We start from the raw sequence: 26,006 nt of genomic DNA, 5'->3' as shown, positions 1-26,006 counted from the left end.
TGTTTCGTAGATTTTAAATTTCAGTGTTGTTCAATTAAGTTCTTAACAAAAAAAATTCATTAAAACCTGGTGTTAGCCAAACAACAAAATTTTATAAAAATTATAAAGTATAAATTTTAATTGGGATTTCATAACCCGCACACATAAATTACTGTAAATGTTATCAAAAGTTTAAATCGATTCTAAAAATTCCTTGGAGCCCTTCCACAGCCTGCTCCGAATCCGACTCACTGATGACACTGTCACGGACACTTAAAAAACTGGCCAACGAATTGCCTTATAGCTTTTGTTTCCAGCACAACATGATTTCTCCCATGGCTCGTGCCCCAATCCAACGAACTTATTCCACCTTTGTAATCTTTAAGAACTCATCCCACTCTGCAGTTTTCTCTATTCGGATCCTACACACCGTCTGCATTATATTTTTGAGGAGGTGTCCATACCCTAGGCTTAGCGATAAATTCTCCTTGACAAGTGAAACCTCTCGGCTTGAAGCCATCAATCCATCTGCTTGAGCTTTAATGATCACTTGCTTGAGCTTTAAAGGTTACGATTATAGTAAATTGGCATGTCATGGTTCACAAGATTTGAGAATATCAAATGTTAATTATATGCATCAGTCAATCAATCAATCAAGATATTCCACTTATTTAACAAAATAAATCAAGATATTCCAAGAGAAAAAACCATGTCTTAAATCGAGGGAAAAAATCTATTTTAGAAAGGCATTGTTTTATGTTTTCCTTTTTATTCGAGACTAGGGAAGATTGAGAGAGTTCAAGAATTCAGAAATATATTCAAGACTAGGGAAGATTGAGACAGGTGTGTAATTAAAACTATATTTTTTGTTTATCAAAAATAAATAACCGGATGCAGCAAAACAGAAAGATTAGATGTGTGATTGTTGACTAAAATCTGGTAACATTACATCTATTTCTATATCTATTCATGTTGATTATTGACTTAAATCTGATCTAACTAACTCTGTAGATCTAAAAGCTAATACAATCTTGAATATCTAACTATAAACCAACCATGAGCTTAGGAATATACAAGCAGTGGATGACAATAAACATTAGTTATAAAAGTAGAAATCATCGAAAAATGGCATCGTCGAGAATTCAATTTGTTGCTCTTCTCGTCATTGCTTCTCTCCTTGTTAACAATGTGTAATCCACTCCTGCAGAGACCCCTATCTCGGCGGAAGAATGTGGAATTCGTTTACCAGTGGTACCTTGTAACTCAAATGAAGATTGTGCCAAGCATTGTTGAGGCAAACCATCTTCTTGTGTGCCTCTCACTCCTCCAGAAGGAATATCACGTTCGTGTTGTTGTATACATCAGTAGGAACAATGTAATTTAACGGAGAAATTAGATACTGAAATTTAAATAAACATTTTATCGATAAATTATTCGTTTCTCTCAAATCTTATATTGATGATGTTTCTCTAAATTTTCTTGCTTGTGTTCCAAGATCAGACTACGTATTTTTCGTTGTCTTCCAATATTTGAGAGTTTCTCTGCCTCCTTTCACTTAGTGTTTGCAATTGTTTATGATCAATGTTTCTCTTGGCCCTCAAGGAATCTATATGAAAACCCTAAACCTTAGATTATCTATCTCTAAACATATATCCTTTGATATTAGTCCCGCATGGATTGATTAAGAGATTTGATCCAAGGTCTCATTTGCATAAGTGAGTTTTTTTCATCCTTTTGAGGCATCCATGGCTAATCGGAGAAGACGGGCATGCCCCTGAGCATTTCTGTTGCTGCAAACAACGCAATTCTGCCTAAAAGATTAAACAAGAAAAAGCTAGTTTTGTTGTGCGATTTACTTGTATATCTATCATCCAATATGACTTTGAGTTAGTTTTATTATGCGGTTTAATTATTAGTAAATTTTAAATGTGAAAGTGATATGATGTTAATATATATATATATATACTTATATACATGCCAACATGAATTTGAATTTATATATATATATATATATCCATAAAATAAGAATTTAATTGTGAATATTTAATGAGAGATCAAACTATCATTTTTAGTTAATGAACTCTAAAATATGTGTTAATAATAATTAGATATAGAATTGTTAAAGTGGATAAACCCGTCTACTTAATTTATTTTGTAATTTATTAAAATATTTTTTCTATCAATCCATAAAAAAAAAATTGAATATAAATTTTGAAAACATATTTCAGTTTTTAATAGAAATAATAGAATTCATTTTTGAAAATGATACTAATTAATTATGAAAATACAAGTGAAAAATATTGTAAAAGTTTAGATAGATTTTTTCATATATATGGATTGATTATTATTTAAAATAATAATCTATATATGTTAAAATTTTAATAAGTAAATAAACTAAATACACTTTTGATTTATATCTATATATATTCAAAACAAATCTGTGAACTTTATATTTAATTATCTATTATTGAGAAATATTTAATTAAAATTTTTATATTTGTAAAGTTTATTTATGTAATATCTTATAAATAAAAGTTTATTTATGTAATATCTTATAAATAAATGTTTATTTATGTAAAATATTTTGTAGTATCTTACAAATAAAGGTTCATGAAATGTCTATTCAAATAATAATATAGAGATATAATTATTTTTGTTGGTAACTGTAAATGTTAATATATATATATATATATATAAACATTGATGCAGCATCATGCATCATGCATGTACATATAGCCGTATCTAAATGATAATAATTTACAAGTGCATGTATAAATTATAATAGCATGTACTTAAATCTAGCAATCATTTCTGTAAATCTAAAAGCTAATACAAGTCTATAATTACATTTTGAATATCTAACTATAAAACCAACCATGAGCTTCGGAATATTCAAGCAGTGGGTGACAATAAAACATTAGTTATAAAGTAGAAATCATCGAAAAATGGCATCGTCGAAAAATTAATTTGTTGCTCTTCTCGTCATTGCTTCTCTCCTTGTTAACAATGTGCAATCATTTCCTGAATGCGGAGTCTTCCCATTGGTACCTTGTAACTCAAATGACGATTGTGTCAAGTTATGTGGGAACAAACGACCACTTTGTGTGCCTGTGAATACTCCAGTAGGAGAATCTCGTTCGTGTTGTTGTAAGCATGATTAGGAACAATGTAATTTGACGGAGAAATCAGATATTGAAATCGATCAATAAATGATTCGTTATTAATAAAATATGTGTTCATCATTGAAACGTCTTACGAGTAAAATCATAAGAAGTTATCCTTGTTGTGACCGTATCTGTTTTTTTTTTTTTTCGTCAAACCACAAAATTTAAAGTTACATTTTTAGTCTTATTAGCGAGACCGATGAGTTCAAATACTTTTGAAGCTTCAACTTAGCTGAAGCCAAAATCACTACAAATCTTTCCTTTCCAAGTGAATTCTCCTTCCTTAAAACAGGCGGGAAGGACATTCTTATATATGAGAGAAGAGAAGACTATGCTTCTGCTTCATCTTATGTACGTAAGTAGAGAGACAAAAATGGTCTTTGCGTCAGGTTAAGATTAGATTACTCGTTTCTCCCAAGTCTAATTGATGATGTTTCTCAAAATTGTCTTGCTTATGTTCCAAGATCAGACTACGTATATTCTTCGTTGTCTTTCAATATCTGAGAGTTTCTCAGCCTCCTTTTACGTAGTGTTTGTATATGATCAATGTTTTTCTTGACCTAACAAGAAATCTATCTGAAAACACTAAACCTTAGACTATTTATCTCTAAACCGATATCCTTTGATAGTCCCGGATGGATTTGATCAATCCTCATCTAAGAGATTTGATCCAAGGTCTCCTTTGCATAAGTGAGTTGTTTCCATCCTTTTGGGGCATCCATGGCTAATCAGACATGCCCGCGTGAGTATTTCTGTTGCTAGCAAACGCAATTCTGCCTTAAAGAACAAGAAGAAGAAGCTAATGGGATCTTTTTTTTTTTTTTTTTTTTTTTTGAAGCTAATGGGATCTTTCTCCATTAATCGTTTAAAAATGTACAAGCTTTAAGTGTAGACGCATCTCTTTTAAATTCTTATAATTGTTATCAATATACAGTAAAACTTCTATAAATTAATAATATTGGGACCATGATATTTTATTAATTTATCATGATATTAATTTATCTATAAATTAATAGTTATTAATTTATAAAGAAAAATTGCTTTTTGCATATAATTTTCTAAAAATTTATTTGAAATAATGTTATATTTTATTAACAAATCTCATAATATATATTATGATTAAAAATCATAACTATCACAATAAAATAAATTTTTACCATATTGGATTGTCCATATAAAAATATACATGTTCATAAGTTGAAAATTTATAAAAAATTGGTGTTATTATCAGTATCATTGATGATAAAATTAAAGATAACGCTACAATGTATTTAAAAATATTTACATGTAAGAAAATCAATTATCACATCAAAAAATCATCATAAATTTTGAATGTATATAGTAAAACAACAATAAGAGCTACTGATATAATAATTAGAAAGATGAAAACCAATGAGATTTCAACTTTAACTAAAAACAAACACATTAGTCATATTTTAGAATATTAAATTTACATATAATTGCATAAATTATATAATTATTAATTTATGTTTTGTTGGAACCATGTATTTACATAAGGGTCTCAAAAAAATTATTATTTTATTATCTTATCGAATTTGATGGATTTTTATATTAGCCCGACTTGGAACCAACAAAATTTATTAATTTATAGTGATTATTAATTTATCGAGTATTAATTTAAGAATAATAATAGTCTATAAAACATCATCTCTTATATACAGGAGATAGAATCTACTAGTCTAAAGTTTATACTAGTAATAAAACCGTCGTTGTCACCTGCCTGATGCGTGAATTGTTGATTGAAATAAGATAAAAAAAAAAAAATACTGTCTTCATCCACAATTCATCAGACATAAAATCTTGTCGTAAAAACAAAAGAAGACATCAAATCTTTTTGGGGGGTCAAAAATAGAAATATCTACAAATTTAGGATTAGAATGAAAGACAAAACATGAAGCTTCTGTTCTGTAGTTCTGTCTCTTTTCCCTTACCTTCTCCTCTCAAACCAGTTTTCAGTTTCTCTCTGTTTCGCACTCCAATCTCTCTCTCTCTCTACCTTTTGACTCCATGCCGGTCGCCGGCGAAGTTTTCGACGGGAAATAATTTCCGGGAGGTCACCGGAATAACCCGGGACAACGAGATCCAATTCAACCAGCGGAGATTTTGGGTAAGCATGTGGATACTGGATTAGTCTTCTCGTCTTCGTTTTATTGCCTGACTTTATTCATCTTCTTTTCGGTGTTCTCTGCTCTGTTGCTGAGATTCGTATGATTCTTGTTTTCGGATCTGGGCGCATTATCCAATTTCAATTTTTTTGTTTTTTTGGGGATTTTGGGGGTTTTAAAGTCTCTTGATTTGGATCTATTTTCTCTTGCTCGTAATCATATAGACTGGGAGAGATATTCTCCGTTTAATTGATATCATTATCAACCTTTGGCTCGGGTTTTAGGATCGATCTCATGTTTTTAATCCGAAGGATAAAGAGTCGATTTTGACATTTCTTTTTTTTCTTTTTTTTTTATTTAGTTAAAGCTTTCCAGATTCTGACATTGTGTTCTATTGATTTCGATGATTTCTACAGATTAATTGGGTATGGCATTGGTCAGAAGATTATCCAACTCTGGAACTCACTGGTTTGGGTGAAAAATATTTGAGGATGTGTGTTGTTATTGCTTTGATTTATTTAAAATTTGATGGAAAAAATAAAGAGACTCTTTTAGAGCAACAATCAGAATCTGTCTCTGGATACTGGGACAAGAGTTTCCCAATTTAGAAAGAGTTGTTTTGATACCTGAAGAAGAAAAAGAAGAAGAGTCTTGACAAAAAATTGTTTTTTTTTTTCCTTTGCTTTTTGAGGGTTTGGTTGGATTCTTTGTATTGAAATAGGTTGTAACATTAATGGCTAAAGAAGAACTTTCTCCTGAGAGAAGAGAAGTCTCTGCTTCTGCTTCAGCTTCAGCTTCTGTAGTAGTGAGCTCGAGGGTAGGAGAGAACGATGTTCATCGCCTCAGGTTGGGATCAAGTGACTCGCTTCTCCCCGGTCTTATCGACGATGTAGCTCTAAATTGTCTTGCTTTGGTTCCAAGATCCGACTATCCCACACTATCTTGCGTGAGCAAGAAGTACAACAACTTGATCAACGGTGGACAGCTGTTTGGTCTGAGAAAGGAACTAGGGATCGTCGAGTACCTTGTTTTCATGGTTTGTGACCCAAGAGGCTGGTTAATGTTCTCTCCCACGAAAAAGAAATGGATGGTTCTACCTAAAATGCCCTGCGACGAGTGCTTCAACCACGCGGATAAAGAGTCTTTAGCTGTCGACGACGAGCTTCTTGTTTTCGGGAGAGAGCTGTTTCAGTTTGCGATTTGGAAATACAGTCTTAGGTCTCGTTCTTGGGTCAAATGCGAAGAGATGCATCGTCCTCGCTGCTTGTTTGCGTCAGGAAGCCTAGGAGGGATCGCTATCGTTGCTGGAGGAACAGATATGAACGGGAACATATTAGCATCAGCAGAGCTTTATGATTCTTCTTCAGGGAGGTGGGAGATGCTTCCCAATATGCATTCTCCTCGGAGACTATCTTCAGGGTTTTTCATGGACGGGAGATTCTATGTTATTGGAGGAATGTCGAGCCCTAATGCATCGGTTACTTGCGGAGAGGAGTTTGATCTAGAGACGAGGAAGTGGAAGAAGATTGAAGGAATGTATCCGAATGTGAACCGAGCAACGCAGGCTCCACCTCTTGTTGTTGTTGTTGACAATGAGCTGTTCACGCTTGAGTACTTGACCAATATGGTGAAGAAGTATGATAAGAAGGAGAACAAATGGGAAGTGATGGGGAGGTTGCCTCCAATGGTGGACTCATCAAACGGTTGGGGATTGGCGTTTAAACCGTGTGGTGATAAGTTGTTGGTGTTTTGTGGGCAACGAGGTTCGAATGGAGAGGGCATTGTTGTGAACTCTTGGTGTCCGAAATCGGGAGCTAAAGATGGGAACTTGGATTGGAAAGTGCTTGGTGTTAAAGAGAATGTTGGTGTGTTTGTGTATAATTGCGCAGTGATGGGTTGTTGAAAAAAGAAACCAGTCTTTTTGTTTCTTCAAATCTTATCTCTGGTTTTTTCTTCTTCTTCTTCTTCTTCTTCTTCTTCTTGACTTGTCTCTAGTTTTTTTATAGTTTTCTTAATGCTCTTCTTCTGCTTTTGTGTCTGTTCTGTTTTTTTTTTTTTAGTTTTTAATTTATTGTTGGTAAATTGAAAAAGAGAAAATTCATTACTCTGCAAAATGTTTGCATTTTTTACTTGATTCATAATTTACTTGAATAAAAAAAATTCCAATGTGTGTCTTATTGTTTTACGGAGAATGCTTCTTTTGTTGTTGTTGTTGTTGTGAGTAGGGATAATTTGTAATTTGAGTTGTGTGAGTCTTTTCATATGGAAGAAGTGAAAGCAATAGAAGGTGGCTTTACTAGAGGTTCGTGACGACGTGATCCCATAACCAGTCTGATTCCCACTCTATTTTGCAATATTTTTTCTCGACGTAAATATATTTTATTTTATCTCACAGTTTCTAATATGGCTCTGTTTTTATTAATTTTTTACATAATTAGTATACAATTAAAACTTGTTTCGCGACAGGTCTCAAAAGTACTAGAGACAAGTATGATGTAGTCATGTAGATCGCCTATATATAATCTATCATTTTTATGTCTGAACTTCGCGGTTGGATCTAATGAATTTGATTTTTTTGTGTTTACGTGTACATAACGATTTACGATCCACTTTAATAACGATTTATAATCCACTTTCTATGTTCCAATTTTCCAATACTAAAGGAATTTAGTATATTTGCATTTTTGCTTTTTGCATGCGTGAGAAAGTTAACATGTGATACGAGTTTGTATACTAGTAATTAATTCAACACACGAGTTTACGTCTATTAATGGGTGAATACAGTTATAGAAGTTAAGAAAAAGTTCACTTTATTTGTGGAAATATATGATAGATTGTTGAATTTCAATGTGATTTTTCATAAATAAAAGGGAACAACAAAAAAAAGCTTTGAAGTTAGTTGACATTTTATTTTAACAAACAAACTACAATATATATTGTTATAAATTAATACTCAATAAATTAATATTTTGATAAATTAATACATTTTTTAAGTTTTAAATTAGTTTTTCGAACTGATTTTTATATTAATAAATTAAGAACTTAATAAATTAATAAAATATTATAGTCTCGACAATATTAATTTATAGAAATTTAATTGTACTGTTAAAGTCCAAAACAAACTATCGTTTCTTTGCTTTCTCATCACACGTTTTCTTTGGTCTATATATGTGTTCATCCATGTATTTCCTCTATCTTATAGCTCTTGCTGAGCTTGTCTTTCTATATGGCTAAAGTATGGTTCTTATTTAATTACTTGTAATCTTTTATATTTTAAAATCAAGAAAATCCTTTTAGAAAAAGTGGTACGTACAAGCACTATGACATTATTCAATCTAATTTAAAAACTCTACTTATGAACTAAATTCTACATAGTCCAACAAAACTACTTTTATATTAAATAATAATAGATGTCTATCAGAAGATATGATTATGGTTGTGTCGAAAAATCCACTAATTAAGGTCACTGTAAACACTAAGGTCTTTCTCCCCAACAGTATGGGTCTTCGAGCTTGACACTCTAGTCTATGTACATAGTCTATAGTACATTGTTACGTATAGTCACACCGACTTTCATTATTTTTGTTATTATTTATTACTACATATATATATCATATATTATATATGGTGAGTTCATAATTCATGACCTGCGATAAGTGCAAAACTCTAAACCTTACACTACCCAAGAAATAGTCAATATATTCATTAACCCAAATTTGCAAAATTTAATTATCAACCACCCTCCGAATTTTGTCTAATCTGTTTTTGAACCTCAACTAATATGCTCACACCAAAAATAAACTCCGATTTTGAATGGCATAATATAACTTCCAATCTAGGTTAAAAATTGTTTGTTGTTATAAAAAAGTTATAGTGAGTAGTGACTGACGATTCACGAATTCTTTTTAAGAAAATAGATATACCAAACGTTAAATCAAATCAACTTTATCATTGAAGAATATAAAAACATATCACGCTTTTCAATTTAGTGGGACGTCATTAATTATTATGACTCTAACTTCTAATATGTACATGCTAAACATAATCCTATAATCATTACCAAAAAAGAACATAATCCTAATTAATTCTGCTGTACGTACGTATATGTAAAGAGATAGAGAGAGAGAGAGTGGTTGCCTACCAATATGCTTTAGCCTTTATGTTTGTCGGCCAATTCTGGTGTTTGGTTTGGATCACTTTGGTATGCTAATGCTACTTTCACGTAATCGGTAGGTTTGGCCATTCAGATATAAAAACATCCCAATCCAAATATATACTCGATTTGGACTTTTCTTATTTTTCTTCTACTTATATATTTATGACTTTTTAATTTCCGTTTATCCCAAAATACTTATCGTGGTATCATGTAGCCACATATTTTGTTAGGTTCGTATGTCGTTGTGGTTTATTTTTGGTCAGTATATACTTAAGATCTTGTGGATCAAAAAAACATGCAAATTTTCAGAGATATACTCGCTATTTGAATCCACATCTGTTAATACCCACATATATCTTGGATCTCTTTCGTGTCTTCAAATTTTATGAAACAGAGCTAATAATTTGGTCCGTCTCAAGGTTCATGTATTTCTTCCAGTCCTGGCATATTCAAGTTTTTTTTAGAAAGGATGCCCGAATGCTATTGATCATCGGTTTCAATTTTAGCTATTACGATTCAACAGTTTTTAGTCCTTTCGTGCTTAGTAGGTAGATCTTTATTTATTATTTTCTCATATGCGTAATTCTTCTATTAATTAAGATTTATATCTCTCGGTTTGTCTCTCAGATTTAAAGTTTTTGTTTCTAAGGGTTTCCACGACCTCTTCGGTTTTATTTCGGGAAATAATATTTCGACATTTGCTGGTTTTGTGTAACTCAAAGTTGAATATTAATAAAATTCATCGACCGAAATAAAAATGGAGACACAAAACTTCAATAAAATAATTATAGAGTCTTCAAGTAAACACCTCCGCTAGCCGATGATTGACTGGTTTTGAATCCAAGTCAAAAATAGCTTTATTCATGCAAGCGATTACTCCTACAATGTTTTTAAAAGCAGAGATTCTTCTTCGTAAGAAGCAAAATATGTAAAATAAAGTCACTTTAATTCTGGGCATCATTCCACAGCCGAATTTCAAATAAAACTAATATCTTCTTTATCCTTCATTAAATCAGCATTTACAAAACTGTTTAGAACTAGAAGCACACAGTCGGGAAAAAAAAAACTAGAAACACAAAAGATACATGACTAACATTTTTAGGTTATATTTGTATGTTTGTGTTTTTGTTTTACCAATAGAATACGTAGGTTTAAATTAAAATGATGACACAACAACGACACTGATACAAACCATTAATTGAACTATATATTTTATTATATTTCATTGTAGTAATTTGTTATCAGAAAGGAGATAAATATGGTCAGCAAAATATAAACGGTGGGTCATTAGGAAGAAATTGTTGAATAAATTTGTAACCTCAGCTTTTAAAAAATAAATTAGAGAGGGTGGTTTCGAGTTGGAGATATTAACGTGAATTTTTTTTTTTTTTGATCAAAAGATATTAACGTGAATTAACGAAAAGAAAAGCATAGAAAATGTCAAATCACATCATTTATATATTATAATTTCTATGGTTGTCGTATAGAAGAAATATTTAAAGATAACGTACAATATGCGCCACCTAACTAAGCACAAACTTCACTCATGAATCCTGATCGTGATGTATGAAAAATCCGACCTCCCAGTACATAACATCAAAGAAGCATTCTCAATCTTTCCTTAACTTTTTAACAAAAAACAAATTATTTTGGCTAAACCTAATGATTCACTAGCAATCTTAAAATTTCAATATAATATTACATTCAATAATTATATGAATCTTGCCAAAATTTATCTAATACTCCAATAATTGATTAGCAATGTGAAGTTTATATAATATCTTTACCTTCCAATAATTAATTAAATCTGCAAGACATTATTTTTAGAACGATCTAATAGACACTGAGCTTGAAAAAAATCTAAAATACAGTATTTTCACAAGACACTTAAGTTGTTAACAAGCTTCTGGCCAACACAAAATTTAACACCAAACAACGAAGAAAATTTTGAGCAGAGAAAAAAATTCACGACTGAGACCAAAGGATATCACTAAATTTTATATGACATCTAATAAACCAAGGAATTCGGTTAATCCGCCTAACTATTTGTCTCGTCGAACGAATTCAAAACTATGTTATTCTAATGATCTAATCTATATATTATATATCTAAGCCTATATTACCGGAAAGTCGGAAACGAAAATTGTAGTCAAAACTAATTTCTTTTGGGAAACCTTTACTCGGGTCTGATGACTAATACAAATGCAGGTGTTACATCAAACTTGGGTGATATCAAAAGCAAGATCCATAAAGAGATTTAATTGACATGAGAAAGAAAAGAAGAAAAGAAGAAAAGCCACTATGTAATCGTACACATGTCATAGATTACACACATATATCGAATTGTCCCGCGCCGCATCTTAATACACCGCTGCGCATCTAATACACCGCAGCACATCTAATAAAACCGCAGCATAAATAAAAATATAAATGAATAGCTTAGGTTATATAAGTCTACTATTTAACGACCAAAAAAAATTTTACGTCTACCATTTATTTTGTTGTAAATACGTAGCCAAATTCAAAAACTGTAAATCGGACACATGATATAAGTCGATGGTCTAACTATATTAATTGACGAAATTAAACCTTAATCGATCAATAAGAATATGAGTCGAATATCTAAATAAGTTTATGAGAAATGAAAATACGTTTACTTTGCAAGTAAAATAACGAAAAATAATATACTCAGACTCAGTTCAAAATTAAATAAATAGATAGTAAGAAAAAATAAATCGACAGATAAGAAAGTTTACCATTTAAATTCAGTATATGACTTGTTCGAAAAAGTTCATTCTATGACATTTGAAGTGTTTTTTCTGCATTAACTACACTGCTAAGCATATTTGTCTGTCTATAGCAACGGAAATATTTGAAGCCTAATGCCTAAATTATAGGTTTCAGAAAAATAAATATGTTGATGTTTTTCCACATAAATGGCATCACATTTAATAAAATTTATAAGCCCAACACTTGTGACTTATCCAAAAAAAATATAAACAATTTGAATATTAACATCAAAAATGGCAACAACAAAGAAAACAAAAAAGACTCGTAATGCTTTCAGCCTTTTAGGCAAGAATGAAATATGAAAATTGAGAAGTGGGCAAATCCTTGATCAACAGCAGAGAGAGAGAGAGGTAGGCCCATCTCTCTCCATAAATGAGAATCATGCTTTTCTCTCTCTTCCTCCATTCCTTTTTCTCATTCTTCTTCCCCATTTACAGCCCAATTCCACTAACTTCCTCGTCATCATAAGCACTAATCTCGAGGAGATAAAGAAGCACCTCTCTCTCTCTTGTTCCTTCCGTTTCAAAGTTTCTTCCTTTTGGGCGGGTTTTCAGGAAATTTTGGATTTTTCTCTTCTTAGGGACGTTTCTTTAATTTCTGTGTTTCTTGTAGTTGTGGGTTTTTGTTTATAGTTCTTGTTACTGTGTCACGCTTTTCTCTAGCAAACTGTGAAAGCTTGTGACGACTATATGATTATTCTGGCCTTCTAATAAAAGTCTCCATTTTTCTATTGTTAAGGTTTGGCTCCGTTTCTTTTCCTCTCACTTCTGCTTCCTGTGGATAAATATTTGAATGTTGTCTGAAATTAATCTCTCGCTGTTTGTATAGTGATGGGTACTGATGAGAAGCCTCTTAATCCTCTTGATTCAAGCCATGGTGATTCTGCCCCTTCTTCAAATCAGGTATATATACGCATCCAACATATGTATGTATGCAAGTATGAATCTTTGAATGAATTACATGTGTCTCTAAGAGAAGTTGTGGTTTCATGATGTGTGAATTGCAAAAAAAGGTGAGCTTTTTGTGCTAATTACTTTCCAAAAAAGCTTGATATTGGTTGAGACTTCATGTTTTTGGAGCTGATCAAATTGTTCTGGGAACCTTAATCTCTGATTAGTGTTGTTAGTTTCATCCAAAGGATTACCTCTCTTCAGGAATTGTTGTATTGTTCTAAGTTCTCATATAACTCTTTTGTTACTTTCATCTTTGTTCTTATTCAGAAGGCCGAAGGATCCTCTGCTATTATAGAAGAGATATCTGCAAATGCTCAACAATGGAGGCGAAAGAACCTCTCTTTGCAGATACCCTCGAGAGCAACGGGTCTCTCTCCTGAAGACTCGGTTGTAATCAAAATGCCTCCAACGCCTAGTCCAACTCCAAGAAGAGTGAATTTTTCTTTAACTTCGAGCTCTCCAGGTCCTGGTCCTACTTCTTCTTCTTCTGTTCCTCCGCGTGGCAAATCGTCCCTGAAGAATCTAATCCCAAAAGTTGGGTTCAAACCAAAACACTCTAACACCGATATCGAGAAAGGACAAGGGGATGTCTGTTCTCCTTCTGCACTGCAAGAGAAGGCTTCGATATCGAGGTCATTGTCACTTACAAAGTTATTTACGCCTAGGATCAAGAGAACTTCATCTCTACCTGTGACTCCCATTATTCTTTCAAACTCAGAGTCAGCTCACGGAGGAACCAGTGTTGCTCCTCAAACTCCAAGCGTAAGCTTTCTCTTGTATCGTTTCATACTTTAGGATTGTTTAAGTACTTATACTTGGTATTGCAGAGCAAAGGGAGTGTGCAGATAGCTCGCTCTCGTTCTGTGCCTGTTAATGACAAGGATGCAAGCCTAAGGGGAATGGACTCATTCTTCAGAGTTATTCCTTCGACTCCTCGTGTAAAGGAAGGAGACATTTTTTCAAATGCATTAGAAGCTGGTGATACTGGTAAGTTCAACTTTCAATCGGTTATATGGTTTCTTTTTCTTTTCCCCAAGATATCTGTTTACCGGACACATCAAATCTTTCGTAATGTTTTGTACAGAAACAGGCGATGCTGATGGAGAGGACATTCCTGAGGATGAAGCAGTTTGTAGGATTTGTTTGGTAGAGCTCTGTGAAGGAGGAGAAACCTTAAAAATGGAGTGTAGTTGCAAAGGAGAACTTGCTCTTGCCCATAAAGAATGTGCTCTTAAATGGTTCACCATAAAGGGTAACAAAACCTGTGAGGTTTGTAAACAAGAAGTTAAGAACTTACCTGTAACACTCTTACGGATCCAAAGCATTCGAAATTCTGGTGTTCCTCAGCTAGATGTCACTGGTTACAGGTAAAATACTCTTATTATTTTATTCTTGTACAAATTGTCTGCAATAGTTGGAATTTTACAGACATTCTAAATATTCTTTTGTTTAAATACTAAACTTCTCCTAAATCTCTTTACTATTTCTCAACAGGGTTTGGCAGGAGGTGCCGGTTCTGGTAATCATCAGCATGCTTGCTTACTTCTGCTTCCTCGAGCAGCTCCTGGTAATCTGTCTCTATTATTTATAGTCACCCTTAACAAATTAACAAGCATCCGGATACAGACATACATATACAGAAACACTCCAGACAGATATCTCTATAAGAGTAAGTTTCTTTTGCAGGTTGAGAAATTGGGGACGGGTGCAATAGCGATATCTCTGCCGTTTTCTTGTATTCTTGGTCTTCTTGCATCCATGACCGCATCAACCATGGGTAGTAGGTCTTCTTTTGGAAAAATTCTTTTCAATGTGTTCCTCCACTCTGATCTGTTTTTTCTGGTTCTGGATTAAATCTTGTGCAGTAATGAGAAGATTTGTCTGGATTTACGCATCTGTTCAGTTTGCTTTGGTGGTTCTCTTCGCCCATGTTTTTTACTCTGTGGTTCGTACCCTTCAATGCATTTTTTTCTTTCCTATATTGTCTTAAAATGGGGCCAGACATACCCTTAATGCTATAGAACCTGCAAGCTCTTAGTGCAAAACTCGACATAAAGTTGCAACTTTTATAATAAAGTCAGCTGATAGACATTTTTTGTTTTAAAAATATGTGGAATCAGGTGGAGTTGCAACCAGTTCTGTCGGTTCTTCTTTCAACATTTGCTGGATTTGGTGTCTGCATATGCGGAAGTTCAGTGATGGTTGAGTTTGTGAGATGGAAACGAAGATGGCGAGCAAGAAGGCTCGAGCAGCAGCTGAACCGTTCTCAGACGCTTCCGCCACCACAACCGGTGGATGCAACAACCTCTCAACATCATCCAATTGCCTCTTAGAGCCAGGAAGTGGAAGATACTTACAGTTATACAGTAGTTGGTTAAAGTTATGTTATGATTTGTATAAAAAGAATAGGGAAAGTGATGGAAGAATGCTTAAGATTGTTCTTTTGTTTGTCTTGCTTCTTTACATACACCACTGTATTGTTGTAACTTGTAAGTTTGTAATTTTGATTTCTCAATCTCTGCAAATGAATTGTTTGTAGTAGTATTGAAGTTTTCATGTGTAATAAATTTGGTAGTTATGAAAACAGCGCCAGTGTTAAAGTCAAAAATGAAAAAATAGTTTTTAGACTTTTATTTATAAATAAACAAAGCAGTCCAAAGTATAAACCCAACACAAACAAACTCTCAACCTTTAAAATCTAAACCCTGGCTAATCCATAATTTTAAAAGATTTAGCATAATTTTTTTTTCCTTCTAAATTATTCCAATAGATTTTGTGGACTCCAAAAACAAAAGAAGAAAAATAATAAAATTGAAAAATGGGTCACGAGGCAATCACGTGCCAGTTCGGAGGAAAGATTCTTCTTCTCTGTTCCGTTCCTGACTTAAGCAAACTCTTTGCCCTTCTTCTCGACGACGGTGAACGTCGAAGTGAAAGATTACAGCGATGAACTTCTCAACGAGGCTCGCTGATAAACTTCCCGGTATCTTACCGGCGCCGTCTTCTCCGCTCCTGCGTAAAGGTTTTTATTTTTTTACCTGTTTCAATTGTTTCGCGCTTGGTTTTCGTCCTGTGACCTTTTCCTGGTTTTTGCGTATTGCTTGTTTGTTTTGTTTTCTGATAAGATTGGATGCAATATATATAAGGGAATCGAAGGAACATTTATGTTTATGGGTTTGTCTTCGTTTGTAATTTGTAGTCGAAAGTCTGGTCCTTTGCCTCTGAGGGAAAACTTTCGTGTTCACTATATCTAAGCTCCATCTTCTCTAGTTTTCTGTTATTTTCTACCACCCTGAATCAAAATCCATCATCGTTTAATCTAATAAAGGAAACAGTGTTTCTAGGTCGTATAGCTTGTTCTAATGTCCAATTCCAATTCACATTTGGCTATTTTAGGCGTTTTGGTTGTTTAGTTGAAGATGAAAGCTAATGAGCATTCATCAATCCTTTCTTCCTCATGTGTGTTAGGATTCCCTGAGTTAAGATCCTTTTCAATTGCAAACCACAGTAGAAGATTGAGATGGGGATTGCAGAAGAAGATGGTTTGGAGTTTGCAGAGAGCAGAACTCTGTGTAGTGAGCAATTCATGCATAGTTCATCCAGCAAACGAAGCCTATGCACAAGAAGCTATCGAAGCAATCAAATCCGAGAAAGTTATCGCTGTGCCAACCGATACGCTTTATGGATTCGCTTGTGATGCTTGGTAATGTAAATATCCTTTTCACTAGTTATCTGAATAAGCTTTACATTTCCTGGACTAAATTGTGATTATATGACATATCAGTTCTTTAGAAGCAGTTAACCGGATATATGAGATCAAAGGCCGTAAGCTTACAAGCCCTTTAGCCATCTGCGTTGGCGATGTATTAGATATCAAGAGAGTTGCTACCACAAACCACTTACCTCACGGTTTACTCGACTCGCTCTTGCCCGGTCCAGTCACTCTCGTACTTCAACGAGGTTTGAATCTTCTTCTTAATGTGGTTGCATCGATATGATCTCTTTATGTGAGAGTGTTCTTGTAGTGTTTAAACAGGTGAGTCAAGCATTCTTGAAAGGTCTCTAAACCCAGGGATTGATACTATTGGAGTACGGGTTCCAGATTGTGAATTCATTAGGGAAGTATCGAGAGGTTCAGGCAGTGTGTTGGCTCTTACAAGTGCTAATCTAAGCGGTGATAGAAGCAGCGTTTGCGTTAATGATTTCGAGAATCTTTGGCAGCATTGTGCTTATGTCTATGATGGTGGTTTGCTTCCATCGGGCCGTGCGGGATCGACCATAGTCGATCTGACTAAAGTGGGAAAGTATAAGATCATTAGACCTGGAAGGTATGCCATTGAATGGATTTGAAGTTTGAATCTTTTGTGTGTTCTTGAGCTGATTACTTTTGTTTATTGTTAATTCAGCGCGAAGCAAGCAACAGTGGCGATTCTTGAGAAGTATTTGCTGGAAGAAGAAGAAGAAGACTGTTAAGAGAAGAATGCTGGCTAAACTCTGATATGATTTCCAAGAATCTGAGGTTTTTGCTTTAGTTCTTTACTCGATTTTTGGTATTTGTTTAAGATATCAGATATGTATGTGTAGTGTAATACGAGAAGATTGTTGATTTTGAGCGTATGCCAGCTTCAATTTTTCGTGGCACGTATGTGTAATTCAAAGGGTATTAGAGAACCGTTGCGTAATTTTCACTTATATCTCTTATTGATCCATTTGGAAAACGAACAAAAAAAGTTTGAAGTCTTTTAGATGGTAAAACATTCATGTACTTTATATTTTATTTGAGAAATACCCTAAAATAGTTAATTTTATTTGAAATGTTTTCTACTATATTTGAGTAAAAAGAAAAACCGAAAACAAATTTTGTTATTCTGGTAATTTTATCTCCATATTATTTTCTTCACAAACGTGTCATTAGATGAATGAAAGGAAAAAAAAGTTAAATAAAATAGTTAATCTTTTCTGAAATGTTTTCTACTATATTTGAGTAAGATATCTGATATCCGAGGTGCAGAGCATCTTTCATTTCTTTGCCTTTCCAAACTCGAACGGAGAAAAACTTGCACAAGTAGAGGAGCTTGTGAATCAAAAACTATCACAATATTTGTGGTCTAGTATATGAACGCAGTGTGTGCAAAAAGCGTGTTTTGTCTAATTGAGAGATTCACAAAATGAAACCGAAAATAAATTTTATTATTCTGGTTATCTTATCTCCATATTATTTTCTTCCCAAACGTGTCATTAAATTAGACGAATGAAAGAAAAAAAACGTTAAAACAAAGGCTACAACAAAAAAAAAGTTACAGGCTAAAATTAGAAGAGAAGAAAAATAGAGGACCTCAATTATCAAATTTTCATTATCCACTCTCTGCTCGTTTTTTCCTCTTCTACTCAAAATTTTGGGACTGTAAAAATGTCAAGTGTCAATCTGTGTCATATCGTCTTTGGCTGTTTCTGAAAACTCTTAGTAGAACACTAGAACGTCTATCCTCGGTTTATTTCCCCCGGAGTTATATATATATACGTATGTGAAAAATCAATCCCTCTCAAACTCTTCTCACCACTAATTTCTTCCTCTGGAACATTCCCTTCTCTATTTTTGATTCCTTGGCTTCAAGAGTGGTTTCTCAATTGCGTGTTCTTGGCTCGCGCCTTCAGGTACTTTTTTTTTAAGCATTAGAAAAGGGGTTTTCTCAATTTGGTTGAATTAGTTCGTACGTGTCGTCGATAAAACGAAGGAAAGTTTTATCCTTGTATGATAATTCTCTGCGGGTTAGTTTCTTTGTAATTTCATCGGGGGAATTGAGATAATTAGTTGGGTATTTTCTGGGTTTTGTTAGCCTTTTCTTTCCTGAGGAATTTATACTTTCTCTGTTGATTTCTACTTCAGAATCAGAGCTGAAGCAAAAAAAAAAAATTAACTTTTGGTTTCATTTTCCCATGATCTTCCTTGTAACCAAACTGGATTTAGGAAGAGTGAGATTTTGAGTGTTTCTAATGAGCTAATTTTGTTCTGTGACTGTGCAGCTACTTTGATTCTTTTGAGGAAATGGCTACTGGAGTATTGCCAGCTCCGTTTTCCGGGGTCAAGAGCTCGGGTTCGAAACTCGGGTTTGGTAAAAACATCAACTTTGTGAGAATTTGTGATTTGAGAAGTCAAAGATCTGCTAGAAGAAGAGTTTCCGTTGTTATCCGGAATTCGAATCAAGGCTCCGATTTAGCCGAGCTTCAACCTGCATCAGATGGAAGCCCTCTCTTAGGTATATTAAATATGCATATAAGATTCATTCAGGTTATCATGTCTTTAGCTTCTTCGTTTTCGTTTAGAGTGAATGCTTGTATGTTATATTGGTTTTTGTAGTGCCAAGACAGAAATATTGTGAGTCATTGCATAAGACGGTGAGAAGGAAGACGCGTACTGTAATGGTTGGAAATGTCGCCCTTGGAAGTGAACATCCGATAAGGATTCAAACGATGACTACATCTGATACAAAGGATGTTGCTGGAACCGTGGAAGAGGTGCTTGCTCTTCCCTTACATCTATTTGCAGTTTGGAATATGACGTAATAACATTTGTATGTGCATCAATATATATGAATACTTGGTGTCAGATGCTTGAATCGTGTTGCACTTGTAAGCCTATGACTGTTCCATTGACATTACAGAGACAAATTGTTGATTCCGTGATTGTAGGTTATGAGAATAGCGGATAGAGGAGCAGACATTGTCAGGATAACTGTTCAAGGGAAGAAAGAGGCAGACGCATGCTTTGAAATAAAAGATAAACTTGTTCAGCTTAAGTAAGTCGATGGCCATACCAAGTATTCATCCTGCTATGTGGTTTAACTAGTATGAAACTGAATTGGTTGTTTGCTTTGTGAGTTATAGTTACAATATACCACTGGTGGCGGATATTCATTTTGCTCCTACTGTAGCCTTGCGAGTAGCTGAATGCTTTGACAAGATCCGCGTCAACCCTGGAAATTTTGGTATGTATTTTTTTTTGTCTTTCATCTGTTTCTTGAACTCAATAATGATTGATGTTTTTGTATTTGTAGCGGACAGACGGGCCCAGTTTGAGACGATAGAATACACAGAAGATGAATACCAGAAAGAACTTCAGCATATTGAGCAGGTAGAAGAAAATCTTTGTTTCACTTGTTGTCTTGTGAAACCTGTAAAGTATTAATCGGTCTAAACTCTGTTTTTCTTAGGTCTTCACTCCTTTAGTTGAGAAATGCAAAAAGTACGGGAGAGCGATGCGTATAGGGACAAATCATGGAAGTCTTTCTGACCGTATCATGAGCTATTACGGGGATTCTCCACGGGGAATGGTGAAAACTTCTTAAATCCTATGAAACGGTTTCTCTTATTACACAATGTAGGACTGTTGTCTGATTTGAGTTTGTCACACAGGTTGAATCTGCGTTTGAGTTTGCAAGGATATGTCGGAAATTAGACTATCACAACTTTGTTTTCTCGATGAAAGCAAGCAACCCGGTGATCATGGTCCAGGCGTACCGTTTGCTCGTGGCTGAGATGTATGTTCATGGATGGGATTATCCTCTGCATTTGGGAGTCACTGAGGCAGGAGAAGGTGAAGATGGAAGGATGAAATCTGCAATTGGAATTGGGACACTTCTTCAGGTACATTTCTCGTTATAAAACTTAGGGTAAAGATCTTCCCTTTGAGAATTCATAAAACGTGATGAATTGTTGTAATTGCAGGACGGACTAGGTGACACAATAAGAGTTTCACTGACTGAGCCACCAGAAGAGGAGATAGATCCATGTAGGCGATTGGCCAACCTTGGAACAAAAGCTGCTCAACTTCAACAAGGCGTTGTATGAATGATTCTTCTTCAGATGCTTCTCTACTATAGTTTTCACTTTACGAGACTAACATAATGCATTGTATTAGGCACCGTTTGAAGAAAAGCACAGACATTACTTTGATTTTCAGCGTAGGACAGGTGATCTACCTGTACAAAAAGAGGTAACACTGTACATTTTGAAAGAAAAAAAAAATAGTTTTCTCTACTTCATAATGTCGTTGTCAAGTATCAAAGAAATTGAAATGATTCATCCTGGAAAACTTTAGGGAGAAGAGGTTGATTACAGAAACGTCCTTCACCGTGATGGTTCTGTTCTGATGTCGATTTCACTAGATCAACTAAAGGTGAGGATTTACAAATACTCTTATTCTCTTCTTCTGTTTATTTAACGCAAAGTATAGAACGTATCATTTTCTTTCCTTGGCGTTCTTTCTAGGCACCTGAACTCCTCTACAGATCGCTCGCTACAAAGCTTGTCGTTGGCATGCCATTCAAGGTTGGATATGGTTCATTTATTTTCATGAGAGACGAGGTCTCACCATAATGATTTGAGAATGGTCACCAATTCTTATTTCTCGAGTAATGCTTGGTTAGGATCTGGCAACAGTGGATTCAATCTTATTAAGAGAGCTACCGCCTGTAGATGATAACGTCGCTGTAAGAATCACACTTTCTTCCTCCCTACCATTTACTTATCATTTGACATGGCAGAGTATAAACATTTAACGTTTTGTTTTTGTAAAGCGTTTGGCTCTTAAACGGTTGATCGATGTAAGTATGGGAGTCATAGCACCTTTATCAGAACAACTCACAAAGCCATTGCCCAACGCAATGGTTCTTGTCAACCTCAAAGAACTATCTGGTGGTGCTTACAAGCTTCTCCCTGACGGTGAGTCAAAACTTCCTGAAAAAACTCACAATAAGGAAACAGAGCAGCTTTTTTCGGTTTTCTTAGCTTCGGTTATTTCAGGTACACGCTTGGTTGTCTCTGTTCGAGGTGATGAGCCATACTCGGAACTTGAAGTGCTCAAGAACGTCGATGCTACTATGATCCTCCATGATTTACCCTTCACTGAAGACAAAGTTAGCAGAGTACATGCAGCTCGGAGGTAATAATTAGAGAATATATCTCGCTGTCTAATCTTTTGCTGAGTTATATCAGCTCAGTGGTGTTTCTTTGTCTGGATTTGCAGACTATTCGAGTTCCTATCCGAGAATTCAATCAACTTTCCGGTTATTCACCACATTAACTTCCCGACCGGAATTCACAGGTAGAAAGCGACTGAAACCCAAACTTTGTGCAGTGAGTGGAAAACTCAAATTTTGATCGTTTCTTGCTTCTTGCGCACGATGCAGAGACGAATTGGTGATTCACGCAGGGACTTACGCTGGAGCACTTCTGGTGGATGGACTTGGCGATGGTGTAATGCTAGAAGCACCTGATCAAGATTTCGATTTCCTTAGGAATACTTCCTTCAACTTATTACAAGGCTGCAGAATGCGTAACACCAAGACGGTACGTATTATAAGCACAAAGAATCTCTCTGTTTCTGTTAGTGTTTTTGTCCTCAGAGAAAGTGAAATTGTTCTGTCGTAGGAATACGTATCGTGCCCGTCTTGTGGAAGAACGCTGTTCGACTTGCAAGAAATCAGCGCCGAGATTCGAGACAAGACTTCGCATTTGCCTGGCGTTTCGGTTAAGAAAACAAAAAAAACAAACCTTTTTTCTTTTTGTTATACAAGAAAAGTTTTGTGGTTTTTGGATTTGTTCAAATGAATTGAATTTTTGAAAACAATGGCGCAGATTGCAATCATGGGTTGCATTGTGAATGGACCAGGAGAAATGGCAGATGCTGATTTCGGTTATGTAGGTGGTTCTCCAGGAAAAATCGACCTTTATGTTGGAAAGGTAACACCTTTATTCTTTTGGGTTACTTAGTATATATGTATTCGGTTTCAAAAACTCCGAGCTTTCGGGTGAAAAAAGGAATTGGACTTTTACATTTGTGGACAGACGGTGGTGAAGCGTGGGATTGCCATGACGGAGGCAACGGATGCTCTGATCAGTCTAATCAAAGAACATGGTCGTTGGGTCGACCCGCCGGTTGCTGATGAGTAGCTTCGTAGTGATTTAACGGCCAAGATGGATGGATGCATCATTTCCTGGAACCGAGAATGAGAGATGATATATATGTGTATTTGTATATATCTACTTGTTGTGTATTGCATCATATTCAACAACTGCTAAATTGATAAATAGTTCTGAGGTCAAATATATAACAGAAGTAAGTTAGAAGAAGTTGCTGATGCATTGGAGAAGAAAAATTATCTTTTCGACTTTTCTCTTTGCTTAGATGAAATAATTACTGTAAATTTTCATTTTTTCAATGAAACAAAAATATTAGACTTCAAAGTATTTTTTTTTATAGGAAATTATCATAAAATTGCAACTATTTTAGAACTATATTTGGATATTCATCTGATCAAATGTTTTTATTTAAAACAAGTATTGCATTTAAACATACATTACACAAATTAAGAGGAGGTTGAAGTTGCCTTTTGCATTTATCCTATAAGATACGTCGTTGCAACCTTCAAAACTTATATATTGGTACAACGTAAGCCAAGGATACGTTGTATATCCTAGTTGTTTGCATTAGTATCGCTAAGATGTGTGAGTTATACGTAAATGATAAAAGAAACAGAAACAAAACTTTCGATCAGCACAAGATTAGTCTTTATAAATATATATATAGATACATTTATATATTCGTTCAAAGATAGCCATTCTCTTACAATTAAAACACTCTCAAGACATACAAGTGTCCATATGGGTACACAAGAAAATCATAAGAAACACAAGATGGCTTCTTTTATCTTTCACATAATTTGGGGCGTAAACATTTTTAGTTATTTTATATCATTTAGTTTAATTTTTAGAACATATGATGGAAACTTTTGAAGAATTAAAAAAAGATTGTGATTTTTTTTAATCAAAGAGGCAGCAACAAACGGGGGTGGGTCTGTCAAAGAGGCAGTGGCCGTCCATGCCGGCAGGGTCGGTGCTCCTGTGGCAATGTTTGTCGCAGTCACTGTCGCTCTTGCACGTTCCTCTCAAGCGACACGGTCCGTCCATTACTTCTTTTTCTGTCACTTCACAATTAAAATTCAAGAAAATATCGTACGTTTAGAGGAGACATGCAAGAATAACAATATCTATTAATGTAAGCTTAAATTAAAATGAATGAATGGAAACACTTTAAAAATACCTGCAGTTTGCGCAGTAATAACGACAGAGAAGATGACGAAAAGGGCAACGAGTTGAAATCTTGATGACGCCATTTTTTTTTTTTTTTGCAGTTTTGTTTTCTTTTTGCAATGCAAGATATTCAACTTGAAATTTTGTGTTTTGAAAAGTAAGATCGGTTTTTGGGGTTTTGTATGTAAAGATTAGTTTTAAAGATAGTAATTTTTCGCTTCTTTTTTTTTTTTTAAGAGTACTCCGATTTTAGTCAAGGTAATTTATGGTTAATGTAGCATTAAAAGGGATTAAACCTCCTCAAAATAGAGTTAGCAATCGTTTCTTACTTCTAAATTTGGTAAGGATAAGAAAGAATGGACGGTAGAGGAGAAACTTTGATTATTTGAAAATTTCAAGAACTTCTACGCGTAGCAATGCAAACCCATCCAATGCAAATGTCAAATGGAAGCATAGGGAGTTACATACATGATCTTTACCAATGCTACCAATATCTTTTATGGACATACCCGGTCCATAACATAAGATAGCTGAGTCCAATAAAATAAAATAAAATAAAAAATGCATAGGGAGTTAGGGCATATCGTATTTTTAACGCCAAGTTCATAGGCTAACAAAAAAAAAAGTTTTACATTAGCCAAGAAACATGTAAATATATAGAACTTTTAAATCGTAAGTTAACCTTGTAGCATATCCTTGAACATACAATGCTAACGTTGACCGTTAGGTGCAAAAGCAATATAATTTTCATGCATTTACAAACATACAGTTGCTTACAAATTAAAATGTATGATGGCATTACGAAACGGAAACAACAAATCTAAAGTTTTGGGCCAATATATTGGAAAGATTTCGCCATGGAAAATGAGGTTTAATGACTTTTGTTTCAGATTTTTCCGTTATTTTTTTTACCTTGTGTATAACTCTGACTTTATAAACAGTTTCAATGCTTAAATAACAAAAAAAAAAAAAAAAAAAAAAAGAAGAAACACATACAGTTGCTTACGCTACTAAAAAAATCCACGGCGGTTTCAATAACTTTCAGAAGATCTCAGTGGCGGCGTATTCATATCGTGAACGACGTCGTATGTTCTCTCGCCGTTTCTTCAACACGTATCCTCCGACGCCGACCATACTCGCCGCCGCAATCGCTCCAACCGCGATTCCGGCCTTCTTTCCTCCCCCGGAGGATTTATCATCGCCTTCCGTTCCGGTAACGTCGGTGTTGTTTACCTCACCGGCTTTTGGAGATTCCTCAGACGTCGGCGACGGAGAAATGTAATCATCAGGCATCGTCGGAGGCATTTCTGCTTCTGACTGCGGCGGAGACGAATAATGCTTGATCGGAGACGGAGCCGGTGAAACTTTTTTACTTGAAATGTCACCGGATACGATTCCCGCCATTAAAAACAGAGCTACAATTATGAAAACAACCTTCTTCATCATCTCCAAGATTCAATACCTCGCTCTCTCAAGAAGAGACGGAGAATAAATATATAGTGTGCGTATGACGAATTATGTTTCGCCACGTCAGAAATGTATAAAAACCAGATTACGAGAAGCATTTTGTTGATTTTCCACTTAAAGTTCATATGAGTGACACTAGAGAATTGCTTTGGCACCTAACGGTCAACGCTTTGGAGCAATCAACTATTGTGTAATAGGGAGAAGTTAATGAAATATAAGAGTCAATTATCAGTATCGTAAGGCAAATAACCACTTTATATAAATAAAATTAAATCTGTTT

General features: G+C 34.6%; 6 protein-coding genes across 8 annotated transcripts; 4 read left to right on the top strand and 2 right to left on the bottom strand.

The window, feature by feature from the left end:
* The first annotated feature begins 5,099 nt into the window (after nt 1–5,099).
* LOC18019534 (F-box/kelch-repeat protein At5g60570) lies at nt 5,100–7,325 on the top strand. The gene is made up of 2 exons (XM_006400773.2): nt 5,100–5,271; nt 5,686–7,325. Exon 2 carries the CDS (start codon nt 6,003–6,005, stop codon nt 7,170–7,172), a length of 1,170 nt encoding a protein of 389 aa, XP_006400836.2. The 5' UTR covers nt 5,100–5,271; nt 5,686–6,002; the 3' UTR covers nt 7,173–7,325.
* Nucleotides 7,326–12,536: 5,211 nt separating this feature from the next.
* Nucleotides 12,537–15,752, top strand: LOC18019532 (E3 ubiquitin-protein ligase MARCH7). 2 transcript variants are annotated; one of them, XM_024156567.1, is made up of 9 exons: nt 12,537–12,953; nt 13,044–13,117; nt 13,436–13,930; nt 13,996–14,155; nt 14,253–14,535; nt 14,663–14,735; nt 14,855–14,948; nt 15,034–15,113; nt 15,289–15,752. In XM_024156567.1, the coding sequence occupies exons 2-9, from the start codon at nt 13,046–13,048 to the stop codon at nt 15,499–15,501; spliced, it is 1,470 nt and encodes a 489-aa protein (XP_024012335.1). In that variant the 5' UTR covers nt 12,537–12,953; nt 13,044–13,045; the 3' UTR covers nt 15,502–15,752. The 2 variants fall into 2 exon arrangements, with proteins under 2 accessions (XP_024012335.1, XP_006400834.1); XM_006400771.2 differs by having other exon boundaries at nt 12,538–12,953; nt 14,855–14,945.
* A 275-nt stretch (nt 15,753–16,027) lies between these two features.
* LOC18019531 (yrdC domain-containing protein, mitochondrial) lies at nt 16,028–17,906 on the top strand. Of its 2 annotated transcripts, none has more exons than XR_002899616.1 (5): nt 16,028–16,190; nt 16,637–16,871; nt 16,953–17,128; nt 17,194–17,496; nt 17,575–17,595. XR_002899616.1 is itself a non-coding variant. In XM_006400769.2 (5 exons), the coding sequence occupies exons 1-5, from the start codon at nt 16,115–16,117 to the stop codon at nt 17,639–17,641; spliced, it is 846 nt and encodes a 281-aa protein (XP_006400832.1). In that variant the 5' UTR covers nt 16,028–16,114; the 3' UTR covers nt 17,642–17,906. The 2 variants fall into 2 exon arrangements, 1 of the variants encoding a protein (XP_006400832.1); XM_006400769.2 differs by having other exon boundaries at nt 17,205–17,496; nt 17,575–17,906.
* Nucleotides 17,907–18,606: 700 nt separating this feature from the next.
* LOC18019530 (4-hydroxy-3-methylbut-2-en-1-yl diphosphate synthase (ferredoxin), chloroplastic) lies at nt 18,607–23,339 on the top strand. Its single transcript, XM_006400768.2, has 20 exons — nt 18,607–18,823; nt 19,193–19,425; nt 19,527–19,684; nt 19,859–19,965; nt 20,054–20,154; nt 20,224–20,300; nt 20,380–20,499; nt 20,582–20,812; nt 20,894–21,010; nt 21,087–21,161; nt 21,267–21,344; nt 21,437–21,496; nt 21,595–21,657; nt 21,745–21,889; nt 21,971–22,109; nt 22,194–22,271; nt 22,357–22,516; nt 22,598–22,696; nt 22,805–22,909; nt 23,015–23,339. The coding sequence occupies exons 2-20, from the start codon at nt 19,215–19,217 to the stop codon at nt 23,117–23,119; spliced, it is 2,229 nt and encodes a 742-aa protein (XP_006400831.1). The 5' UTR covers nt 18,607–18,823; nt 19,193–19,214; the 3' UTR covers nt 23,120–23,339.
* A 435-nt stretch (nt 23,340–23,774) lies between these two features.
* LOC18019529 (putative defensin-like protein 274) lies at nt 23,775–24,365 on the bottom strand. The gene is made up of 2 exons (XM_006400767.2): nt 24,270–24,365; nt 23,775–24,153 (listed from the first exon to the last, which is right to left on the bottom strand). The coding sequence occupies exons 1-2, from the start codon at nt 24,340–24,342 to the stop codon at nt 23,990–23,992; spliced, it is 237 nt and encodes a 78-aa protein (XP_006400830.1). The 5' UTR covers nt 24,343–24,365; the 3' UTR covers nt 23,775–23,989.
* A 668-nt stretch (nt 24,366–25,033) lies between these two features.
* On the bottom strand, nt 25,034–25,720 carry LOC18019528. The gene has a single exon (XM_006400765.2). It carries the CDS (start codon nt 25,703–25,705, stop codon nt 25,301–25,303), a length of 405 nt encoding a protein of 134 aa, XP_006400828.2. The 5' UTR covers nt 25,706–25,720; the 3' UTR covers nt 25,034–25,300.
* Between the last annotated feature and the right edge of the window lie 286 nt (nt 25,721–26,006).

The sequence above is a fragment of the Eutrema salsugineum genome, unplaced genomic scaffold (genome assembly GCF_000478725.1).
Source record: "Eutrema salsugineum unplaced genomic scaffold, Eutsalg1_0 scaffold_2, whole genome shotgun sequence".
Taxonomy (NCBI): domain Eukaryota; kingdom Viridiplantae; phylum Streptophyta; class Magnoliopsida; order Brassicales; family Brassicaceae; genus Eutrema; species Eutrema salsugineum.
The sequence above is the reverse complement of the archived record's forward strand: the minus strand, read 5'-3'. Positions and strand labels throughout refer to the sequence as shown.

Bases quoted from the DNA above. Each gene is read 5' to 3' on its own strand.
- LOC18019534 (XM_006400773.2), top strand. From the start codon at position 6,003: ATGGCTAAAGAAGAACTTTCTCCTGAGAGAAGAGAAGTCTCTGCTTCT.
- LOC18019532 (XM_024156567.1), top strand. From the start codon at position 13,046: ATGGGTACTGATGAGAAGCCTCTTAATCCTCTTGATTCAAGCCATGGT. The intron at 14,736-14,854 runs GTAATCTGTCTC...TTTCTTTTGCAG, and splicing joins GCTTCCTCGAGCAGCTCCTG to GTTGAGAAATTGGGGACGGG. The intron at 15,114-15,288 runs GTTCGTACCCTT...ATGTGGAATCAG, and splicing joins CCCATGTTTTTTACTCTGTG to GTGGAGTTGCAACCAGTTCT.
- LOC18019531 (XM_006400769.2), top strand. From the start codon at position 16,115: ATGAACTTCTCAACGAGGCTCGCTGATAAACTTCCCGGTATCTTACCG. The intron at 16,191-16,636 runs GTTTTTATTTTT...CATGTGTGTTAG, and splicing joins TTCTCCGCTCCTGCGTAAAG to GATTCCCTGAGTTAAGATCC. The intron at 16,872-16,952 runs GTAATGTAAATA...ATGACATATCAG, and splicing joins GGATTCGCTTGTGATGCTTG to TTCTTTAGAAGCAGTTAACC.
- LOC18019530 (XM_006400768.2), top strand. From the start codon at position 19,215: ATGGCTACTGGAGTATTGCCAGCTCCGTTTTCCGGGGTCAAGAGCTCG. The intron at 19,426-19,526 runs GTATATTAAATA...TGGTTTTTGTAG, and splicing joins AGATGGAAGCCCTCTCTTAG to TGCCAAGACAGAAATATTGT. The intron at 19,966-20,053 runs GTAAGTCGATGG...TGTGAGTTATAG, and splicing joins GATAAACTTGTTCAGCTTAA to TTACAATATACCACTGGTGG.
- LOC18019529 (XM_006400767.2), bottom strand. From the start codon at position 24,342: ATGGCGTCATCAAGATTTCAACTCGTTGCCCTTTTCGTCATCTTCTCT. The intron at 24,154-24,269 runs GTATTTTTAAAG...TTAATTGTGAAG, and splicing joins TATTACTGCGCAAACTGCAG to TGACAGAAAAAGAAGTAATG.
- LOC18019528 (XM_006400765.2), bottom strand. From the start codon at position 25,705: ATGATGAAGAAGGTTGTTTTCATAATTGTAGCTCTGTTTTTAATGGCG.